General features: G+C 34.6%; 1 protein-coding gene across 4 annotated transcripts in view; it reads right to left on the reverse strand.

Annotated features, from left to right (window-relative positions):
* Positions 1 to 18,759, reverse strand: part of ATR (ATR checkpoint kinase) — a 103,644-nt gene that overhangs the window by 11,990 nt on the left and 72,895 nt on the right. For 2 of the 4 annotated variants that reach the window (XM_045791917.2, XM_045791918.2), the window contains 8 exons: positions 17,227 to 17,406; positions 12,603 to 12,745; positions 9,173 to 9,270; positions 8,417 to 8,649; positions 7,338 to 7,472; positions 5,564 to 5,764; positions 3,555 to 3,698; positions 686 to 836 (listed from right to left, as the gene is read on the reverse strand). In XM_045791917.2, the coding sequence (XP_045647873.2) occupies positions 686 to 836; positions 3,555 to 3,698; positions 5,564 to 5,764; positions 7,338 to 7,472; positions 8,417 to 8,649; positions 9,173 to 9,270; positions 12,603 to 12,745; positions 17,227 to 17,406 (1,285 nt within the window). Of the gene's footprint in view, positions 1 to 685; positions 837 to 3,554; positions 3,699 to 5,563; positions 5,765 to 7,337; positions 7,473 to 8,416; positions 8,650 to 9,172; positions 9,271 to 12,602; positions 12,746 to 17,226; positions 17,407 to 18,759 lie in introns of those variants that run through there. The other 2 variants (XR_015727884.1, XR_015727885.1) reach the window with 2 other exon arrangements.

Here is an 18,759-nt window from a genome sequence, read left to right on the forward strand (position 1 = left end):
TCCATTGATATTCGTTACCTGCAACAATTATTAATGTGGTCCTTGCTAATTGGTCATTTTCTATTTCCATCATTTACTCTACATTTATTCACTGCAATTATATTGTAAGGAAGAACTATTCCTACTTCCCTACTTATTATTTATTTATATCAGTGTGGATTCATGTCTATTTATTTTATTCCATGAGTTATAATCTAATATTATATCATTATTTATTTTCTTGCCCAAATTATCCCAGGTTTGGCCAGGTGGAGACTCTAATTTCAATCTAATACTTTCAGCTCTAGTCTAGCCTTCCATTTCCTTTTCTTTCTCTCACAGTGAAAAAGCTAGCTCTCATTATCCACAATATATTTATTTATTTGCTAAAGTTAAGTGTACATATAAAGTAGTTTCAGAATTGCTAACCAGTACTTTTGTGAAAAACAAATTTTCATATACATTGTTGTAAGCTACATCAACTTCTTTTGGGATAAAGACATAATTAGGATAAAGAAGGGATTAGAACACTAGGAAGAAAAACACGTAAGTACATCCGTATATAGAATATCATTTGACCTAGAAATTCTACTATGGCTTATACAAAAAAAAAAAGGTATAATGACATATGTTAATAATAATTACACACATTGGCAGATTTTATAGTCATATTATATATTTATATTTTAAGAATTAATTTTAGTACCCTTTTCCTTATATAGTTTGGTCAGAATAGGTCTCAAGCCAGCAGTGTTGTTAACCCATTCAATAATACCACATTCATCATTCAGGGGAATAACTGCATATGTTCGGATATGAAGTTCTCTTCTACGAGATTCTGCATCTTTTCTTAAGCACTATTAAAAAAAAACACACACACACACAAAAGCTTAAAAATTCAAAATTTCCAAACGTCATGTTAAATATATCTAAAGATTATTCATTCCATAGCAAAAGAAACTCAGTGAAAGTTTACTATGTGGTATAGACAAATAATTCTTCAGGACGTTAGGAAAGGAAGCTACTGGGATAGTATCTATAGTCTTTTTCCAAATCATTAAAAATGCCTTGGGCAAGTCCCTCTTTTTAATTATTCACTGTTAATGTGACAACAATATTGTGTTCAAAATATGATATTTGTATATTTAACAATGACAAAATGTTCTTTTATTTTTTATTGCTTTATAGATATCACTGAAATATTAAGTCCTTAGACACAAAGACTGGTGTTTAATTTTGATTACCTAAACAAAAAAGTATGAGTTTTATAATATCCTCAAAATGTCATTTTATTCTTGCAATTTAGTATTATGGCTTCATTTGAAAAACGGTCTCCTAGCAGAAGAAAGCTTTTTACATCTCATCTGATTAATCCTGAATTATTCTAGGTAAGGATAAACAGTATTTTGTTTAATTCTTAAACTGTATGAAATAAACAAACTGATCACACAACTATAGTTGCAACCTGTCCAATTCAAAAGCACAATCACTAACCAAAAACATATTTTATTTTTATTTTTTTTAAGATTTTATTTATTTGACAGAGAGAGAGACATAGCGAGAGAGGGAACACAAGCCGGGGGAGTGGGAGAGGGAGAAGTAGGCTTCCCGCTGAGCAGGAAGCCTAATGCAGGGCTCGATCCCAGGACTCTGGGAGCAATGACCTGAGCCGAAGGCAGACGTTTAACCAACTGAGCCACCCAGGCGCCCCCAAAGACATATTTTAAACTTTAGGAATAAATAGGCTACATAAAAGTCAGCCAAACAGTACAGCATTAGAATGACATGTAAAGATTAGTTTGTGGTCTCCTAGACCAACACAGACTGTAGTTTTTCAGGCTATTGTACTTTACCATAGCAATGTGGGGGAATGGTAATGAAATAATCAGTAGCAAAGCTGATTAGGATAAATTTGTAAACTAAAGCCAGGCCAGTTGATACTCCTAACCAGAAAAACAAATTTTAGTTTGAATTAGGTTACCAATTTACTAAACATTTTAAATAAAAAATGAATTAGGTTACCAATTTACTAAACATTTTAAATAAAAAATAATCCTTCATTTCATAGTGCCTTTGAAATGGGTTTTTAATGTGATATTAATTTTTAAATTATTTTTGGTTACACTAAGTACAAATCATAGTTATTCTTTTTTAAAAATGAACTTATCTGTTGCTATATCTTTTCTATGTTAAAAGTTCGTAACTTTTCCCGCTAATAAAAGAGGTCCTAAGTTAAATGTGGGGAGAGGATACAGAGGAGGGATAAAAAGTTCATAAAAAAATAACTAAATTTCATCTTTCTATCGTATGGTTTAATTTTTACCAATGGAAAAAACAGATGCTATGCATTTACAAATACCTGGCCACAGAATAATTCAAAATACCTAAAGTCATCCATTTATAATAAACCCTTAATAAGATTTCTCATATCATCTCTGAGAAGAAATCAAGCACTTACCAAATGTACTGAAAAAAATACTAAGGATCACCTTTAGGTGGTGTGTTGATAAAAACAGATCCCAGGGGCAGCTGCGTGGCTCAGTTGGTTAAGCATCCAACTCTTGATTTCAGCTCAGGTCATGATCTCAGGGTTGTGAGATCAAGCCCCACAGCGGGATGGTGTTCAGCAAGGAGTCTGCTTGAGATTCTCTCTTTCCCCTTCCGTCTGCCCCTCCCCACCCCCTGCACTCTCTATCTCTTAAATAAATAAACAAATCTTTAAAAACAAACAAACAAAAAACCCCCCAAAACAGAACCTGATGTCTTTTGTCTAGCACTAAAACATACATACATCTGATAAAGTCTATTACAAATAATTTAAACATTAAATAGAAAATATTTTCCCTAATATGTGTTACACATTTTTCTCAATACAATAAAAGTAATCTTATTTTTTAAAGTAAAAAGTTATATGAAACCAACAATTCCACTTCTGGGTAAATATTCAAAAGACTGAAAGAAGAGATCTGAAGAGCTATTTATACACCTATGTTCATAGCAATATTATTTACAATGTAGAAGCAATTCGAGTGCCCACTGATAGATGAATGAATAACAAAATGCAGTATACACATACAATGGCATATTATTCAGCCTTACTCAGGAAAAAAATTCTGACACAAGACATAACATGGATGAACCCTGAAGACAATGCTAAGTGAAATAAGCCAGTAAAAAGGGACAAAAAATATATAATTCCACTTCTACAAGGTATCTAGAGTAGTCAAATTAATGCGATAGAAAGTAGAATGGTGGTTATCAGAGGCTGGGCAGGAAGGGAATGAGGAGTTACTGTTTATTGACTAGAGAGTTTCAGTTTGGGAAGATGAAAAACGTTCTGGAGAGGGATGGTGACAGGGTTGCACAAAAATGTGTATGTACTTAATGGCACTGAACTGAACTGTTAAAAGTGGTTAAAATTGTAAATCTGATCCCAATAAAAAAAATTAAGTGAAAACAAAAAAGGTAGTACATTTCATTCTCTTTTTAAGACTGATCTATCAGCATTATGAAAAGCTCATATCGCATGATAGTAATTACGGTAATTCTAAAATTGAAGCAAACTATCTCCAAACCTTATTAATCAAGGAATTGAATTCCATTAGTCTACAATCCTTTCTCAGGTCATCTTTTGGCTTACACATCATGATGTAGAACTTTCCATCTGATCCTTTCAAAGAGATCTTCTTTGGTTTCTGAAGAGAAGCAAGAATTTCCACCTAAAAGATAATGAGTTATATATAAATTAAGGTCAAGACTTTTTGTTTAAATTTTTATATATAAATATTGTGTTACCTAACCAAAAGAATGTAATAACCTATATTGTGTAGTAAGTTTATTATTTTAACAATTTCTTTTATCATAATCACCAATGATCTACGAAAAGAATGCCCATAAACAGAGAACCACTGTCACCCATTTGGAATGGTTATAAAGTAAAAGGATTACCTCATCAGCAATCTAAGTACTTACACATCCAAATTTAGGCAGCCTCTTCAGGACAGCCACAATATTTAAAAGATCTTTTTTAAGATTTTGTTTATTTATTTAAGAGAGAATAAGAGGGAGAGACAGAGATTGTGCACACACCAGCAAGGGGGAGGGTCAGAGGGAAAGGGAGAAGCAGACTCCCCACTGAGCAGGGAGCCTGATGCAGGTGTGGATCCCAGGACCACAGGATCATGACCTGAGGCAAAGGAAGTCACTCACCTGACTGACCCACCCAGGAGCCCCTAAAAGATTTTTGAAACATTTTTTAGAACCTGCTTTAGATCTGGAGACACTGTTTTTAAATGTCTCTAATGGTAAGAAATGCTTATCAATTTAATGTAGCTTCATTTTTGAAAAAGGAAACTCTTCCAAAATCAAGTCCACCTAATGAGGTGAGTTAATAAGCTGAATACTATTAAGTTAAAAACAAAGCATGACTGTAAGTAAGAAAGAATGATTTCATTATGTGGTTTAGTATCTAGCTCTGAAGCAATTAAACAAATGTTTTGATACATAGAATGTTTTGATACATAGAATTACTGGAACAAACAGTTTTCAAAAGTATTTACTTAGAAATGTTCTCGTACCACTTTTTAAAAAATAGTCACATATTCAGGGGCACCTGGGTGGCTCAGATGGTTAAGCATCTGCCTTCAGCTCAGGTCATGATCTCAGGGTCCTGGGATTGAGCCCTGCATCAGGCTCCCTGCTCAGCAGGGAGCCTGCTTCTCCCTCTCCCTCTACTGTTTCCCCTGTTCCCCCTCCTAGTGCTCTCTTGCTCTGTCAAATAAATAAAATTTTTAAACAAATAAAATAAAATAGTCACATATTCATAGTCACATATTATACTCAAAAAAAATCAAGCTCTTCTTAGCTGAATTTTGCTTCCTCCTAAAGTATAAGCAAAACCTGTACTTTGTCCTTCTTCTCTTCTCCATTTTTAGGACAAAAGAAAGTATGGAAAAATCAAATTGTGAAAAATAAAAATTATACTAAAACAATAGAAGTATCTAAAAAAATAAAAATACTCGGTTGAATAGGGGCTTTTTTTTTTTTTAAGACACTGTCCTAGGGGTTTAGAAGATCAAAAGAAGAGTAAGCATGAACACTGTGTGTGTATATCTTACAATATATAGGGGAAGATAAATGTATATGGTTGAAACATTGACAATACAAAGGTAGTAACTGATTAGAAACACACATGTAATGTTAGCAATATGTACTAGAGAAGTGTAGGAGAGAAAACCTACGTGTTCATTGGAGGACGTAGAAAGCTATTGTGAAGGAACCATCTCCCTATTATGCTATTTAAGATGCGAGGCTCTTATTCATCATAATACACATTAGAAAAGTATCAGTCTTTTCCATATGGATATTTCTATAGGTCACAGATATTGGGAATGTGGGATTTTTAACATTTAATTTTATCCCAACAGTATAAGACAGTTTTACTTTTCTATATTTCTAATCATTTTTTACTTTGCAAATAAAATGCACTTAGTCTCTGAGAAAAACACTTTTAAAAAAACTTAATTTGAAATTTTTAACTTAACTAAATTTTAAAATCATTGAGTTACATAACATTGAAGTTTACCGTATCATCAAAGCTTGCAATATAGGCCCAATGCCCAGGAAATGGCTCATGGTTAGCATGGGCACCCGGAATTGATGGAAGAGTAGGTATCATGACAGATTGTAAAGGAATGAGGATTTCACTAAATGTTGGTTCTTCTACCAGCTTTTTAAGCATTTTAAAATGAGTGCTCATGCTTAATGTGGAACTACTTCCATCCACCTAGGGAAAGAAAAGAGTACATTTTAATTTCTCTGTGTTTACCTTGAATTATAGAACACTTATTTTCAACCAAAACAAAAATTTTACTTCTGTAGTATTTTAGTTACAATGGTTAAGCAGTCAGCGGTTTTCTAAGAATTTGTTATATATCTCATTTTACCCTCTCTGTACTCCTTTGCCTTATCAATAATAGTACCTGCATCACAGGACTGTTTAATGACCAAAGGAGACAATAAAGGCCTACAATCCATTATCAGACATCACAAAATCCGAAAAGCTGTGTAAATCAAACCTTTTTTTTTTTGTACCAAATCTCATTTGGCAGCAAAATGATACCTGAACTTCTCACTTAGTAAAAAGATTAGTATGTTTTACCACAGAAACAGTTATGTAACTGGTTATGGGATACTCTATCTGAATACTCTCAGTAGGGATTCTCAATATTGAGTACGTATACTACATTACCTTAAAAATCTGAAAAATTCTGAATTCCTTAATGCAGCCTAGATGGCCACAAAAATTTCAGATAAAGAAGTGAAAACTTATACCTGTAAAGCACTTAGAAAAGTGTCAGTGTTGAGTAAATGTTGGCCATTATCATAACATTGTCTTTGATAATGCCAAGCGCATCAGAAGTCAAAAGGACTAAAGCAGAGAACAAAAACAGATTACTCTTTCAAGGTGTTTACTGATAAAGGGAAGGTGAAAATAGAATAGTCTGTATTTTCTCACCTATAAACAGCTAATAGACTGCATATTTGTAAAATGAAATCTAGCTATTTACCTATAAAGAGTCTCTCTCCCTTTCCTCATAACTATCCTCACTCCTCATTTTTACCTTTTCTGTGTATATATTTAGGGATTTCCCCCTTGCATTTCCTTGAGCAAAAGAGTATGTTACCCCTGTGAGCATGTTCATACTTTAGATACAAGTACACTGAAACTAAAGTAGTTCTTAAACTAGATGATAACCATCTGTTTAGTTCCCTACAACACTTATCAGCACTGATATGCAGACACAATGCAGACAAAAAGAACGTCTTCATTATCTTTGTTTTCCTTAGCATTAGCGCCTGTCAACAGGCAATGAAATAAGTGTGTACTGAGAGAATGAAATGAAATGAAAAGTAAACCAAAAATCCAATCTTTTTTCATATATAGGTTAATGTATATAAGTTTTGAAAATTTAAAGATATGACACAAAATAACAGAGACAACTTTGAGTATTTTACATAATTGTATTTTTACAGCTTATTTCATATCCCTCTACTTAAATTATTTCTAGTTAATATGGATAATTTACTCTCAGAATCTACACTAAGAAGAGCTTTTAGAAATTTTAAAGTATAAATTTGAGAGAGGGACTTGTTAGAAATTTTAAAAACCGCTTTATTAAGGTGACTGCATATATTTAAAGTATATAATTTAATGAATTTTTATGTATGTGTATACCCACTCGTGTTAGAATTTTAACTTAATTAAATCATGTGAAAGAAACCCAGCTAAAATCATAGAGAAGTTTTATATAAATGATCAAATACAGGTCTATAAGTAGGAAGATTTGTGATCATACCGGTTTATTGCACAATTCCAAAAGTTTATCTGTTAGGCGAGTTGCATCTCCAATAAATTTTTCTAAGGATTTTTTCATATGAATAGCTTTATTTAGGATTTCCTTGCATCTGTTCACACGCATGGGATAAGAAGACTGTCATAAAAAAATTAAATGTAGTTTTATACAAGATTTTTTTTTTTAAACCCAGAATTTTGGTAGACACAAATCAATTTAAAAAGTATTCATGATGAGAATTTATACTGATGCGAATTTCCTGGAAATCAATTTGGCAATGCTCTAAACAGCCATAAAAATGCTGTTATCCTATGACCTCATGAATTCCCTTCTTAGAATCTATCCTGGTGGAATAATCAGAAGTGAGAATAAATATAGATATGTCTAGATGTATTTATTACAAGAGCAAAACAATGGAAACACAACAGTTAAATAAATTATAGAAAATAATTATAGGTTAACTACTAAAGAATTTTACATACTTATTAAAACTTTGTCTTCAAAGAATATTTAATGTATAGGAACATGCTATGGTAAAATGTTAGGTGAAAAATATCAAATTATGTATCTCTATAATCCAAATTTAGCATTAAAATATGTACAGAAAATACACATACAAAAATACAGAAGAATATTAATAGAATTACTGAATTTTAGTTTTTTTTAATAACTGTGTATTTTCCAAATTCTCTAAAATATTTATAATTAAATATATTTACCACCTTACAAATGCCCATTAATAATACAATGAAGTTTTTCTATTATTAATAGCTTAGATACTTTGCAGAAAAAACTTTGAAAAAATAGGCTACCATTTTATACCGAGCACTAACAATTTGACCTCATAGAAAAAAAACATGCTGAATTCTTTATCTTAACATACTAGTTCTTTCATTTGATATGGTAAATATTTCTGAATTTAAAATGATACAAAATGCTTCAATTTCTTTTTTCAAACATATAAAATTTATCTTTTGCTACTAATCTAAGAAAGAAACACTGGAACTTGCATCTTCATATTAGTATTAAATAATCAATGCCATATAGAATGGAAAAAGACACTGTCATGATTACTATATTACCTTTGACACAGCTGTCATCATCCACATTGCTTGTTGAGGATAGGCCAGGAACACTTTGGCTATAATTTCCATCAAGACAACAAAAACTTCATCATGAGAATGACAAATTCGGGAAATCAACTGCGAAAAAGCAGTCAAAAACTGATATGGTGCTAAGTGATTTGTGTGCTCTGTGATAACCTTGTTTATTTTAGCTAAATCATTTCTCATTTGTACACGATCAGAACGGCCAGCTGGAAAAAAATCAGTTAAAAAAACAAAGAAAAAAACAGCACATCAGTTCAATTCACAGAAGAAAAATTTTGTTTTAAAAACAGCTTTACAATATACGTTATTCCCACACCCAAAGCTAGATCACTTGCCAATTTGTGAACATAGTTGTCTTTGTCTAAATAGGAAAACATATTTAGGGCCATTCAAAAACTCAAGGGCTATTAATTTTCACTAGAAACACAGAACAAGCCACACTCCACTATAATTTTTAGGGTAAATTATTTGGCTTAAGCTAGTATCTCTCAGTATGTGTTACGTTCAGGAAGGAATGAGCAGATTCTCATTTGCAGCCCTGAACTGCAATACTTAATGTCTTTGTGTTTAGTGTTTCTCCTGTTAGCATTCTTGCTCATACTTATATTCAATCTAAATTAGCAAATTCATTCCTAGCTTTTTGTAAGTTAGATTGTCAAGCCACATGTGACTTTATACCAAAGTTAAAATTTTTCTTATCCCTTAAAATTTTTACATAAAAAATTATACCTTTTTCCCATTCATATGCCTTAGCACCAAAATCAAGCCATAGTGATAACATTCGTGGCATTGACTGATATATGAATTGGTTTCCATATTGTAGAGATCTGCAATTATACAGAAAAGATGTTATTAACATAGTGCTCTTTTTTACATTATATGGATTAAAATGTAAAGACATAGACTACCACTTGAGTTTTACACAGCCTTTTCACAAAAATTATGGTATCAGTATTTCTTCTTAGTAGAGGTTATCTTTGATTCCCTTTTTTTTTTTTAAGATTATTTATTTATTTATTTGAGAGAGAGAGAGAGACCACGTGTGCGTGTGAGGGTAAGAGAGTGTGAGCAATAGTGGGGAAGCGCAGAGGGAGAGGGAGAAGCAGGCTCCCTGCTGAGCAGAGAGCCCAACTCGATCCCAAGACCCTGGGATCATGACCTGAGCCCAAGGCAGACACTTAACCCACTGAGCCACCCAGATGCCCCTTTTTTTTCTTACTATACTCTTCACTAAGCTCTACATTGCTTATACCAAAAGTAATACAACTAATGACCTGTTCTGTCAGTACTTTCAAATTGTCCTTCAGATCTATATCTTCGTTTGCATTCCATAGCCATAATAAGCCTATCAGGTCCAATCACTTCATTTCTGAGAAATTAGAATAACTTCGTCTCCCCAATTTCACATTTCTCTTCAATATATTTTGGACTAATGTTCCTGAAATCCTAGTTTTATCATGCTCTCCCCTGTTCAAAAACAGGAATCAACAGCTACAATTTAAGACCTATATGAAGGACTCTACTTGGTATTCATATATTCACAATCTTATTTCTTTATAACTTTCCAATCTCACTACTCACCAGATTATACCTTCCATTAAGTATAATTTCTTCACCATCCTCTGAATAAACCATTCAACGCTGTTTTTCTGCTAAATCTGAAAAGTTAGTAATGTCGTCTTCTTGAATTATCCTTCAAATCCTACCTTCTTCCTGAGGCCTATCAAGATTTCTGTAGCAATGCAGTACAAAGAGATATACTTTTGAAATCATGAAGCCAGTAGCTTGAGTTTTGACCTCAAGTTTGCCCAAACTCTATGAATTCTCGACTTGTTTGTTTCATTTTTGGTATTTTGCTAATAGACATTTCTCATATTTATGCCACTTATTTTCATAGCTGATCACACGTTCTATTATGTTCCATTATTTAAATTTTTTTTATGCTTAAGGTTTCTCTAATAGCTCCTTGAGAGCAAACACTAATGGTTAGTTAATAATAACATAGTATTTTGATCATGCAGGGGATAAGTAAGTCTCAATAGCTAAGTTTACTCCCTTAAGCATCCAAATGTTTTCTTTTATGTACTATGAATAGAATATGTTCTAAAATAACCTTACCTCCTCAAATTGTTTAAAAATTCTCACAGTATACCCAACAGTTTTCTGCACATTGAGGATTCTAGGTAACTTTTTGTTTTAGAACAAATACATTAAATAAATTCTGTATACCAATACACATGATATATGTATGCTAAAACTAAAGAACAAAAGCAAGCTATTACTTATCTTAGAAAAGAAAAATGCATTTAATAATTGTCCTCTACTTATGTTTCCATTTCAAAATGCTAATAGGCCAGGAATTCTGCTTTAATAACAAGCTATTGATAATCATTAATAAATAAAATTAGGTTTGGATTTTATAAAATTTGAATTCCGTTTTGAGAAGAAAGGTGTGGCCAAATCCTGCAATCCAAACACCAATAATGAACAAACATTAATTTCTGAAAATACTGAAGAAGTCAAAGTATCTAATAATAGACAACTTTAAAGAAATTTATTGCTCTGAAATAAGTCATCCTTTAAAATAAAGGAAGAGTACACGAGTATGGGATGCCTGGACGGCTCAGCCAGTTAAGCGCCTGCCTTCGGCTCAGGTCATGATCCTAAGGTCCTGGGATCTACTCCTGTATCGAGCTCCTTGCTCAGCGGGGAGCGTACTTTTCCCTCTGCCTGCAGCCTGCTTCTCCCTCTGCCTGCCACTCCCCCTGCTTGTGCTCACTTTCTCTCTAACACCAGCAACAACAAAAAAGAGTACATGAGTATGATAAGAAGAATGAATGAAGGGGCTCCTGGGTGGTTAGTCAGTTAAGCATCTGCCTTTGGCTCAGGTCATGATCCCAGGGTCCTGGGATCAAGCCCTGCATTGGGCTCCTTGCTCAGTGGGGAGTCTGCTTCTCCTCCTGCCCCTCCCACCTCATGCTCACAGTCTCGCGCTCTCTCAAATAAATAAATAAATAAATAAATAAATAAAATCTTTAAAAAAATGAATGACATGTCATTATTACTTCTTAGGAAATAGTATGTGAAGACATAAACAGTAGGCATGAGACAATACACTATGTGATAATACACTAATATATAAAATTAAGTTATATTCTACCTGTTATCTAGTCTAAAAGATAAACTCTTCCTACAAGTCCAATGTCAAAAGCATTTTCATTTATAGCATTTCTTAGCAGAATGGGCAGGAAGAAGACATTCCATTGGTAATTATAACCAATAAATATATTACATTTAGGGTCTTCTGGAATTCTAGGGAAGGGGACTCAAGAGATGGGGGTTTGGAATGGGAAGGGCACTTAATTTTCATTGTATAATATTGGTACTACTGAGTTTAAAAACACATATGCACCTTACTTTTTCCATTTATAAAGTTACTTTTTAAAAGGAAGAAAGAATGATATAAAGAAAAAATTTATATCTCATCTAAAGTTAAAGACTGAGAAATCGTTCTTTTTGATAGCTGAGTATATTCCATTGTATATATGGACCACATCTTCTTAATCCAGGCATCTGTTGAAGGGCATCTCGGCTCCTTCCACGATTTAGCTATTGTGGACAATGCTGCTACGAACATTGGGGTGCATATGGCCCTTCTCTTCACTACGTCTGTATCTTTGGGGTAAATACCCAGTAGTGCAATGGCTGGATTCAAGCAGAGAAAGACAATTATCATATGGTTTCTCTCATCTATGGAACATAAGAACTAGGAGGATCGGTAGAAGAAAGGGATAAAGAAAGGGGGGGTATTGAGAAGGGGGAATGAAGCATGAGAGACTATGGACTCTGAAAAACAAACTGAGGGCTTCAGTGGGGGGGGGGAATGGGATAGACTGATGATGGGTAGTAAGGAGGGCACGTATTGCATGGTGCACTGGGTGTTATACGCAACTAATGAATCATCAAACTTTACATCAAAAACCAGGGATGTACTGTATGGTGAATAACATAATAAAAATATTATTATGAAAAAAAATTAAAGACTGAATCAGTGGTAAAGCAGAAAACATACTGGATATGCTAAAATCTGTGATTAACAGTTCAAGATCAAGAGTCACTGTGACGTATTTAATCAGCACATATCAGTTCACACACTTACCTGCCAAAATGAAGAACTATATACCGAATGAGATCACCCTGCTTTTCCATTTTGTTGTCTGTGACCATGGGCATCAATTTGTCATAATACTTGGCAAGGTAAAAATGCCCATCCTCCCACTCTGGCAGGAACAAGGTCACATCCTATAAAAGACAACACCAGATACTCACCTAAGAAAACCCCATACTATACTGGGAAATAAAGTATGAATAGATGATTAGGGATCAAAAAGTACAAGACACACATGTAGGCAGAGCAAAGTCAAAGGCAGAGTGACTTTTTCATTTGGATAAAGAATTTTCTTAGAAAGGTTTTCTCAGGATGGCTGGTTGGTTCTGGTGAGTTGTCCACTGGCCAACATGAAATAGTGTTGGGATAATTAACTATTTAGGGAAAGAAAACTCCACTTACATTGCTACTTTATATGTCATCAAAATAATTTCCAAATGGATTAAGGTATTATGAAAGTGTTTATATGTATATTTTTATTATTAAAAAAAATCTCAGTGAAAGGAAAATATCAAAGCTCTGAGGAGGATAGGACTTTTAAAGCATAAAAATATAGTTAAAAAAATTACATCTTATTTTTCTCCAAGATCTTTCATGCGTTACTGCCCTCCCTCTCAACTCCTTTAAAATCAGGTTTCTAAGAATTCACGCCTTTTTCACTCCGCAAACTATTTCTTCATGGTTTCAGTCTTCGGCATTGCCCAAAAGCAACTCCTTAAATCTAAAAGATCCTTCCCAATTCTGATCTCATTTGAACTCTCTTCAGCATCTGTTTCTGTTGTCCACACCATTTCCTCTTTGAAACACTTTCTTCCCTTGGTTTCAGTGAGGCCACAATCTTCCAAGTTTTCTCCTACCTTTCTGGCCACTCCTACTCTGTCCTCTGTATCATTTCCTTTCCCTTTCCCTGCCTTTTAAGTATTTGTGTATTTATTTTAAAACAGTACTATTTGGAATGTGATGGAAAACACATAGAATGACGGACTACAAAAAATAATTTTTTTAATGAAGTTTCACTCTTAATTCAAGCAAGTATGAGAACATAGTTTGAAGCGGGAACATAAATGAGATCTTGAGTTTCCCCTGAACCTAATCCTGCACACAGACGGCACCTGCCTGTGGATAGAGGAGAGAATGACATGACTAGATGTATGGAACAGATGCTGGATTCATGTGCCCAACCAGCCAAGGCTGCCAGTGCCCCTCCCCAATCTAGTCAGAGAAGCAAAGGGAATAAGGAAACATACTAAAAGTTCTTTTAAAAAGATGTTTTCAGTCTGGTTTTACCATCATTTTACCCTCCTTCTTTCCTCTTACCTGTCTCCTCCTTCCTTCTTTTCTGGTTTAAGTTTTAAAAATTTATTTTGGAAAGTAAAATTTACATACAGAAAAATACACAAATCTTGTATGTATAGCTTGATCAATTATCACAAAATAATCACATACAGGAATCCCAGAAACACAAGCTCCCCTATTCACCGTCCCAATCACTACCTCCTTTCTTTTCCTTGAAAATAACGACTGCTGCAGAGTGCATGTTTGTGTACACCCACCCCCAAATTCATGTTGAAGCATAATCCCCAAAGTGATAATATTTGGAAGTGGGGCCTTGGGGAGGTGATTAGGTCATGATATGGAACCCTCATGGATAAGATTAGTGCCCTTAAAACACAGACCCCTAAGACCTCCCTCACCCCCTTGTAAGATTGCAGTCTATGAACAAGGAAGCAGGCCCTCATCAAACACCAAATGTACTAGCACCTTGATCTTGCTTCTGAGCCTCCAGAACTGTGAGAAATAAATGTCTGTTGTATAAGTCACTCAGTTTATGTTATACATTTATTATAGCATATGGTTCTTATAGCCGCCCAAACAAACTGACAACCACTATTTGAACTTCTAATACAGTAATTTTGTTTTGCCCATTTTTGAACTTTATAGAAATGGAAACATACTACATGTATTATTTTCTATCCAGCTTTTTTCATTCAACATTGTTTGTGAAACCAATCGAAGTTATTGCATGTAACTTTGGTTTGTTGGTTTTCTTCGCTACATAGTATTCTATTACAGGAATATCCTAGAACTTGTCTATCCAATTCTTTTCCCTTCCTCACCTCTTGCTTATCCATTCTATAACCAACTGACATTTGGGTTACTTCCAGTTAAAATCTACAAATGATGTTGGTATAAACATTTTTGAACATATCCTATAGAGACAAGTAGAATGGCTTGGTCACAGTATTATCTTGAGCAGATAATGCCAAACTGCTTTCCAAAATGATTATACCAATTTATACTTCCAGCAACACTGCAAGAGAGTCTAAACACTCTACAGTCTTTCTAAGGACTTGTCAATCTTTAAATTTTAGCTTTTTAATAGGTATATAGTGTTGCCTTGTATTGTTTTTAATTTGCCTCTATGCCTGTTTACTACAATTTGATACATTTTCTTTATTTGTTTTTGGTCTTTTATGTATTTACTTCCGTAAGCTGTCTATACAATTCTTGTCTCAGGTTTCTTATTGACTTTTAAGAGTTCTTACTGTATTCTGGATATGAGCCTCTTATCATTTATGTGTTGCAAGTACCTTCTAACCTATGGCTTTCCTCTACATTCATAATGGTATCTTTTCATGAACAGAAATTCGTATTATTATTTTTTAAAAAAAGACTTTATTTACTTAATTGACAGAGAGAGAGAGAGCACAAGCAGGGGGAGTGGCAGGCAGAGGGAGAAGCAGGCTCCCCGCTGAGCAGGGAGCCCGATGCAGGATTTGATCCCAGGACCCTGCGATCATGACCTGAGCCAAAGGCAGATGCTTAACCGACTGAGCCACCCAGGCGCCCCCCGAGAAATTCATATTATTAATATATTTAAATTTATCAATCATTTCTTTTACAGTTGGTCATTTTGGTCTGTTTCAGAAGTCCTGACCTACTTCTAGGTTTGAAGATATTCTCTTAGAATACAATGCTTTAGAAACTATCATTTTGCCTTTCACATTTAGATCCAGAATCTACCTGAAGTTTACCTTTTTAATGGTGTGACGGTCAAATTTGACTTTTTTTTCCTATAAGATAACCAAATGATACAACACCACTTATTAAAAAGACTATCCCTAGGGGCACCTGGGTGGCTCAGTGGGTTAAGCATCTAACTCTTGATTTTGGCTCAGGTGGTGATTTCAGGGTCGTGGGATCAAGGCCCATGTTGGGCTCCTCACTGAACATGGAGCCTGCTCAGGATTTTCTCTCTCTGCCCTTCTCCCAGCCCCAGCCAGGCACGCAGGCTTTCTAAAAACAAAAAAACAACAAAAAAAAAAACTATTCCTCATGGCTACTTATGCCATCATGACATAGCTTTCTAAAAACAAAAAAACAACAAAAAAAAAAACTATTCCTCATGGCTACTTATGCCATCATGACATAGCTTTAGGGATGTAGCTAGTATAATCAGATTCTAACTTTGGTATCATGAGGGCAACTCTCCCTCCTCCTCCAACCCAGGCGTCAGTGCAAGAGATGAAAGACCTGGAATATCTGCTATAAATTTTGCTGTGAAGAATTAGTGAGTTTTTGTGTGCTTCAAAAGTTAGAAAAAATTCAGATCTCTCCAACTGGGAGAGTGAAACTTACAAAGTATGACTTTAGGATCTGCCTCATTACTACTGCCCTTTAGTACAATATAAAATATATATATATATATACATACATATACATACATATATATATATATATACATCTGCCTCATTACTACTGCCCTTTAGTACAATATAAAATATATATATATATATACATACATATACATACATATATATATATATACATGTATGTATGTATATATATGTATGTATATATATGTATTATATTTTTAAAATTTATTTATTTGAGAGATCAGAGTACACTGGAGGAGGGGCAAAGGGAGAGGGAGAGGAAGTCTCTCTCTTTTTTTTAAGATTTTATCTATTTATTTGACAAAGAGTGGGGGAGAGAGCAAAAGAAAGCACAAGCAGGGAGAGCAGCAGCAGGAGAGGGAGAAGCAGGCTCCTTGCTGAGCAGAGAGCCTGATGTGGGGCTCAGGACCCTGGGATCATGACCTGAGCTGAAGGCAGACGCTTAACCAACTGAGCCACCCAGGTGCTGGAGGGAGGGAAAGTCTTTTTTTTTTTTTTTTTTTTAAGATTTTATTTATTTATTTGACAGAGAGAGACAGCCAGCGAGGGAGGGAACACAAGCAGGGGGAGTGAGAGAGGAAGAAGCAGGCTCCCAGCGGAGGAGCCTGATGCGGGGCTCAATCCCAGGACTCTGGGATCACACCCTGAGCCGAAAGCAGACGCTTAACGACTGAGCCACCCAGGCGCCCCTAGGGAGAGAAAGTCGTAGGCAGACTCCGAATGCTGAGTGCAGAGCCTGATGTTGTAAACAGAGCCCCATGTCTGGCTCCTTGCTCAGCAGGGAGTCTGCTTCTCCCTATCCCTCTGTCTGCTGCTCCCCTGTGCTCCGTCAAATAAATAAAATCTTTAAAAAATAAAATAAAATAAAATCATTTTATACATTTTCAAGAAAAAAAAAGATTGAGTTTCTAATGAAACTGCATTATACATATACTTGCCTTATATTTTTTCATAACTGCATTGCTCTCAAAGTTAGCTGTTTCCTCCATAAATCGGCCCACTAGTAGCATAGCTCGACCATGGATTAACATGTTCTTACTCTCAGTTGGGGTTTTATTTTCAGGAAAACATAATTCAACACCCTTCTGAAGAACAATTAGTGCCTGATGAACATCACCCTAAAAGGAAAAAGGCAACAAGTCTTTTAAGTTATTTCTGTTTTCTGAAAAACAAAATTATTAGTACTTTAAGTCCATTAAGTATGTTTTATGTATAAATCTTTGTAATTTCATATTCGTCTCTCATTTCCCTCCTATGAAAGTATAATCCTAAAAAGGAAGCATCGCTTCATTTCATGTAGAACTCATATTCATTCATTCACTCATTTTTATAGTCAAAGTACAAGGAACTGAAGATATATGTAGATGACTGGGGATAAACAAGCACGAGTAAATAAAAATATCTGGCTTAAAAAAGTTCATAGTTAAGTGAGGAAATTGACTATGTAGAACAGCAACACAATGCTAAAAGCTATTAACAGAGGAATACATATGGGTATTATTAAGCACAAAGAAGGGAATCTCCTAAATATACATGAAGATACAGGAAATTGGAGGAGAGCAGCACTCAGGAAAAGTTACCAAATGAGGAAAATTTGAATTAGGTTTTATTTTTTATTATTTTTTTATTTTTATTTTTTTTAAAGATTTTATTTATTTATTTGACAGAGAGAAAGGCAGCAGGAGAAGAAACACAAGCAGGGGGAGTGGGAGAGGGAGAAGCAGGCTTCCTGCTGAGCAGGAAGCCCAATGCAGGGCTTGATCCCAGAATCCTGGGATCATGACCTGAGCTGAAGGCAGACGCTTAACGACTGAGCTACCCAGGCGCCCCCTGAATTAGGTTTTAAAGAATGAGTAGCAATACTCCTGGAAGTGAATCCAGTGAAGGACATTCTTGGTAAAAGGAATAATAATTTGGGGCCGCCTGGGTAGCTCAGTTGGTTAAACGTCTGACTCTTGATCTCAGCTCCTCTGGTCTTAATCTCAAGGTTGAGGGGAAAAAAAAGGAATAATAACTCTACTTGGAAAAGGCAAGTAGTCTGGTTTTAGCCAAAGCCTTAAGGGTTTACGAGACAGTGAGTGATAAATGAAGTTGAAGAGACAGACTGGAACTCGATCAGAAAAAGCCTTGTATACTTTCTGGAGGTCAGACTTAATCATAAAGGCATGAAGAATACTTCAAAAGATTTTAATCAGAGGAGCTACATGATTCAATGTGCATTTTAGAAAGACCACGAACTGCAGTCATGTGCCCAGAGAAATAGGGAGACTCAAAAAAAAAAAAGCTATTAATATTATTAGAGGCTATAAATGCTAAGGGCATGAATGAAAGCAGCAAAGATAAATGAGAGAGGATTCGAAAGTTGTCTTTTTTTTAACTTTCAAATATGCAATAAGGTATTATTAACTACAGTCACCATGCTGTATATTACACCATGACTTATTTATTTTATAACTGGAAGTTTGTAACAA

Source organism: Ursus americanus, chromosome 20 (genome assembly GCF_024610735.1).
Source record: "Ursus americanus isolate L20-20 chromosome 20, mUrsAme1.1.p, whole genome shotgun sequence".
In the NCBI taxonomy this organism is placed as follows: Eukaryota; Metazoa; Chordata; class Mammalia; order Carnivora; family Ursidae; genus Ursus; species Ursus americanus.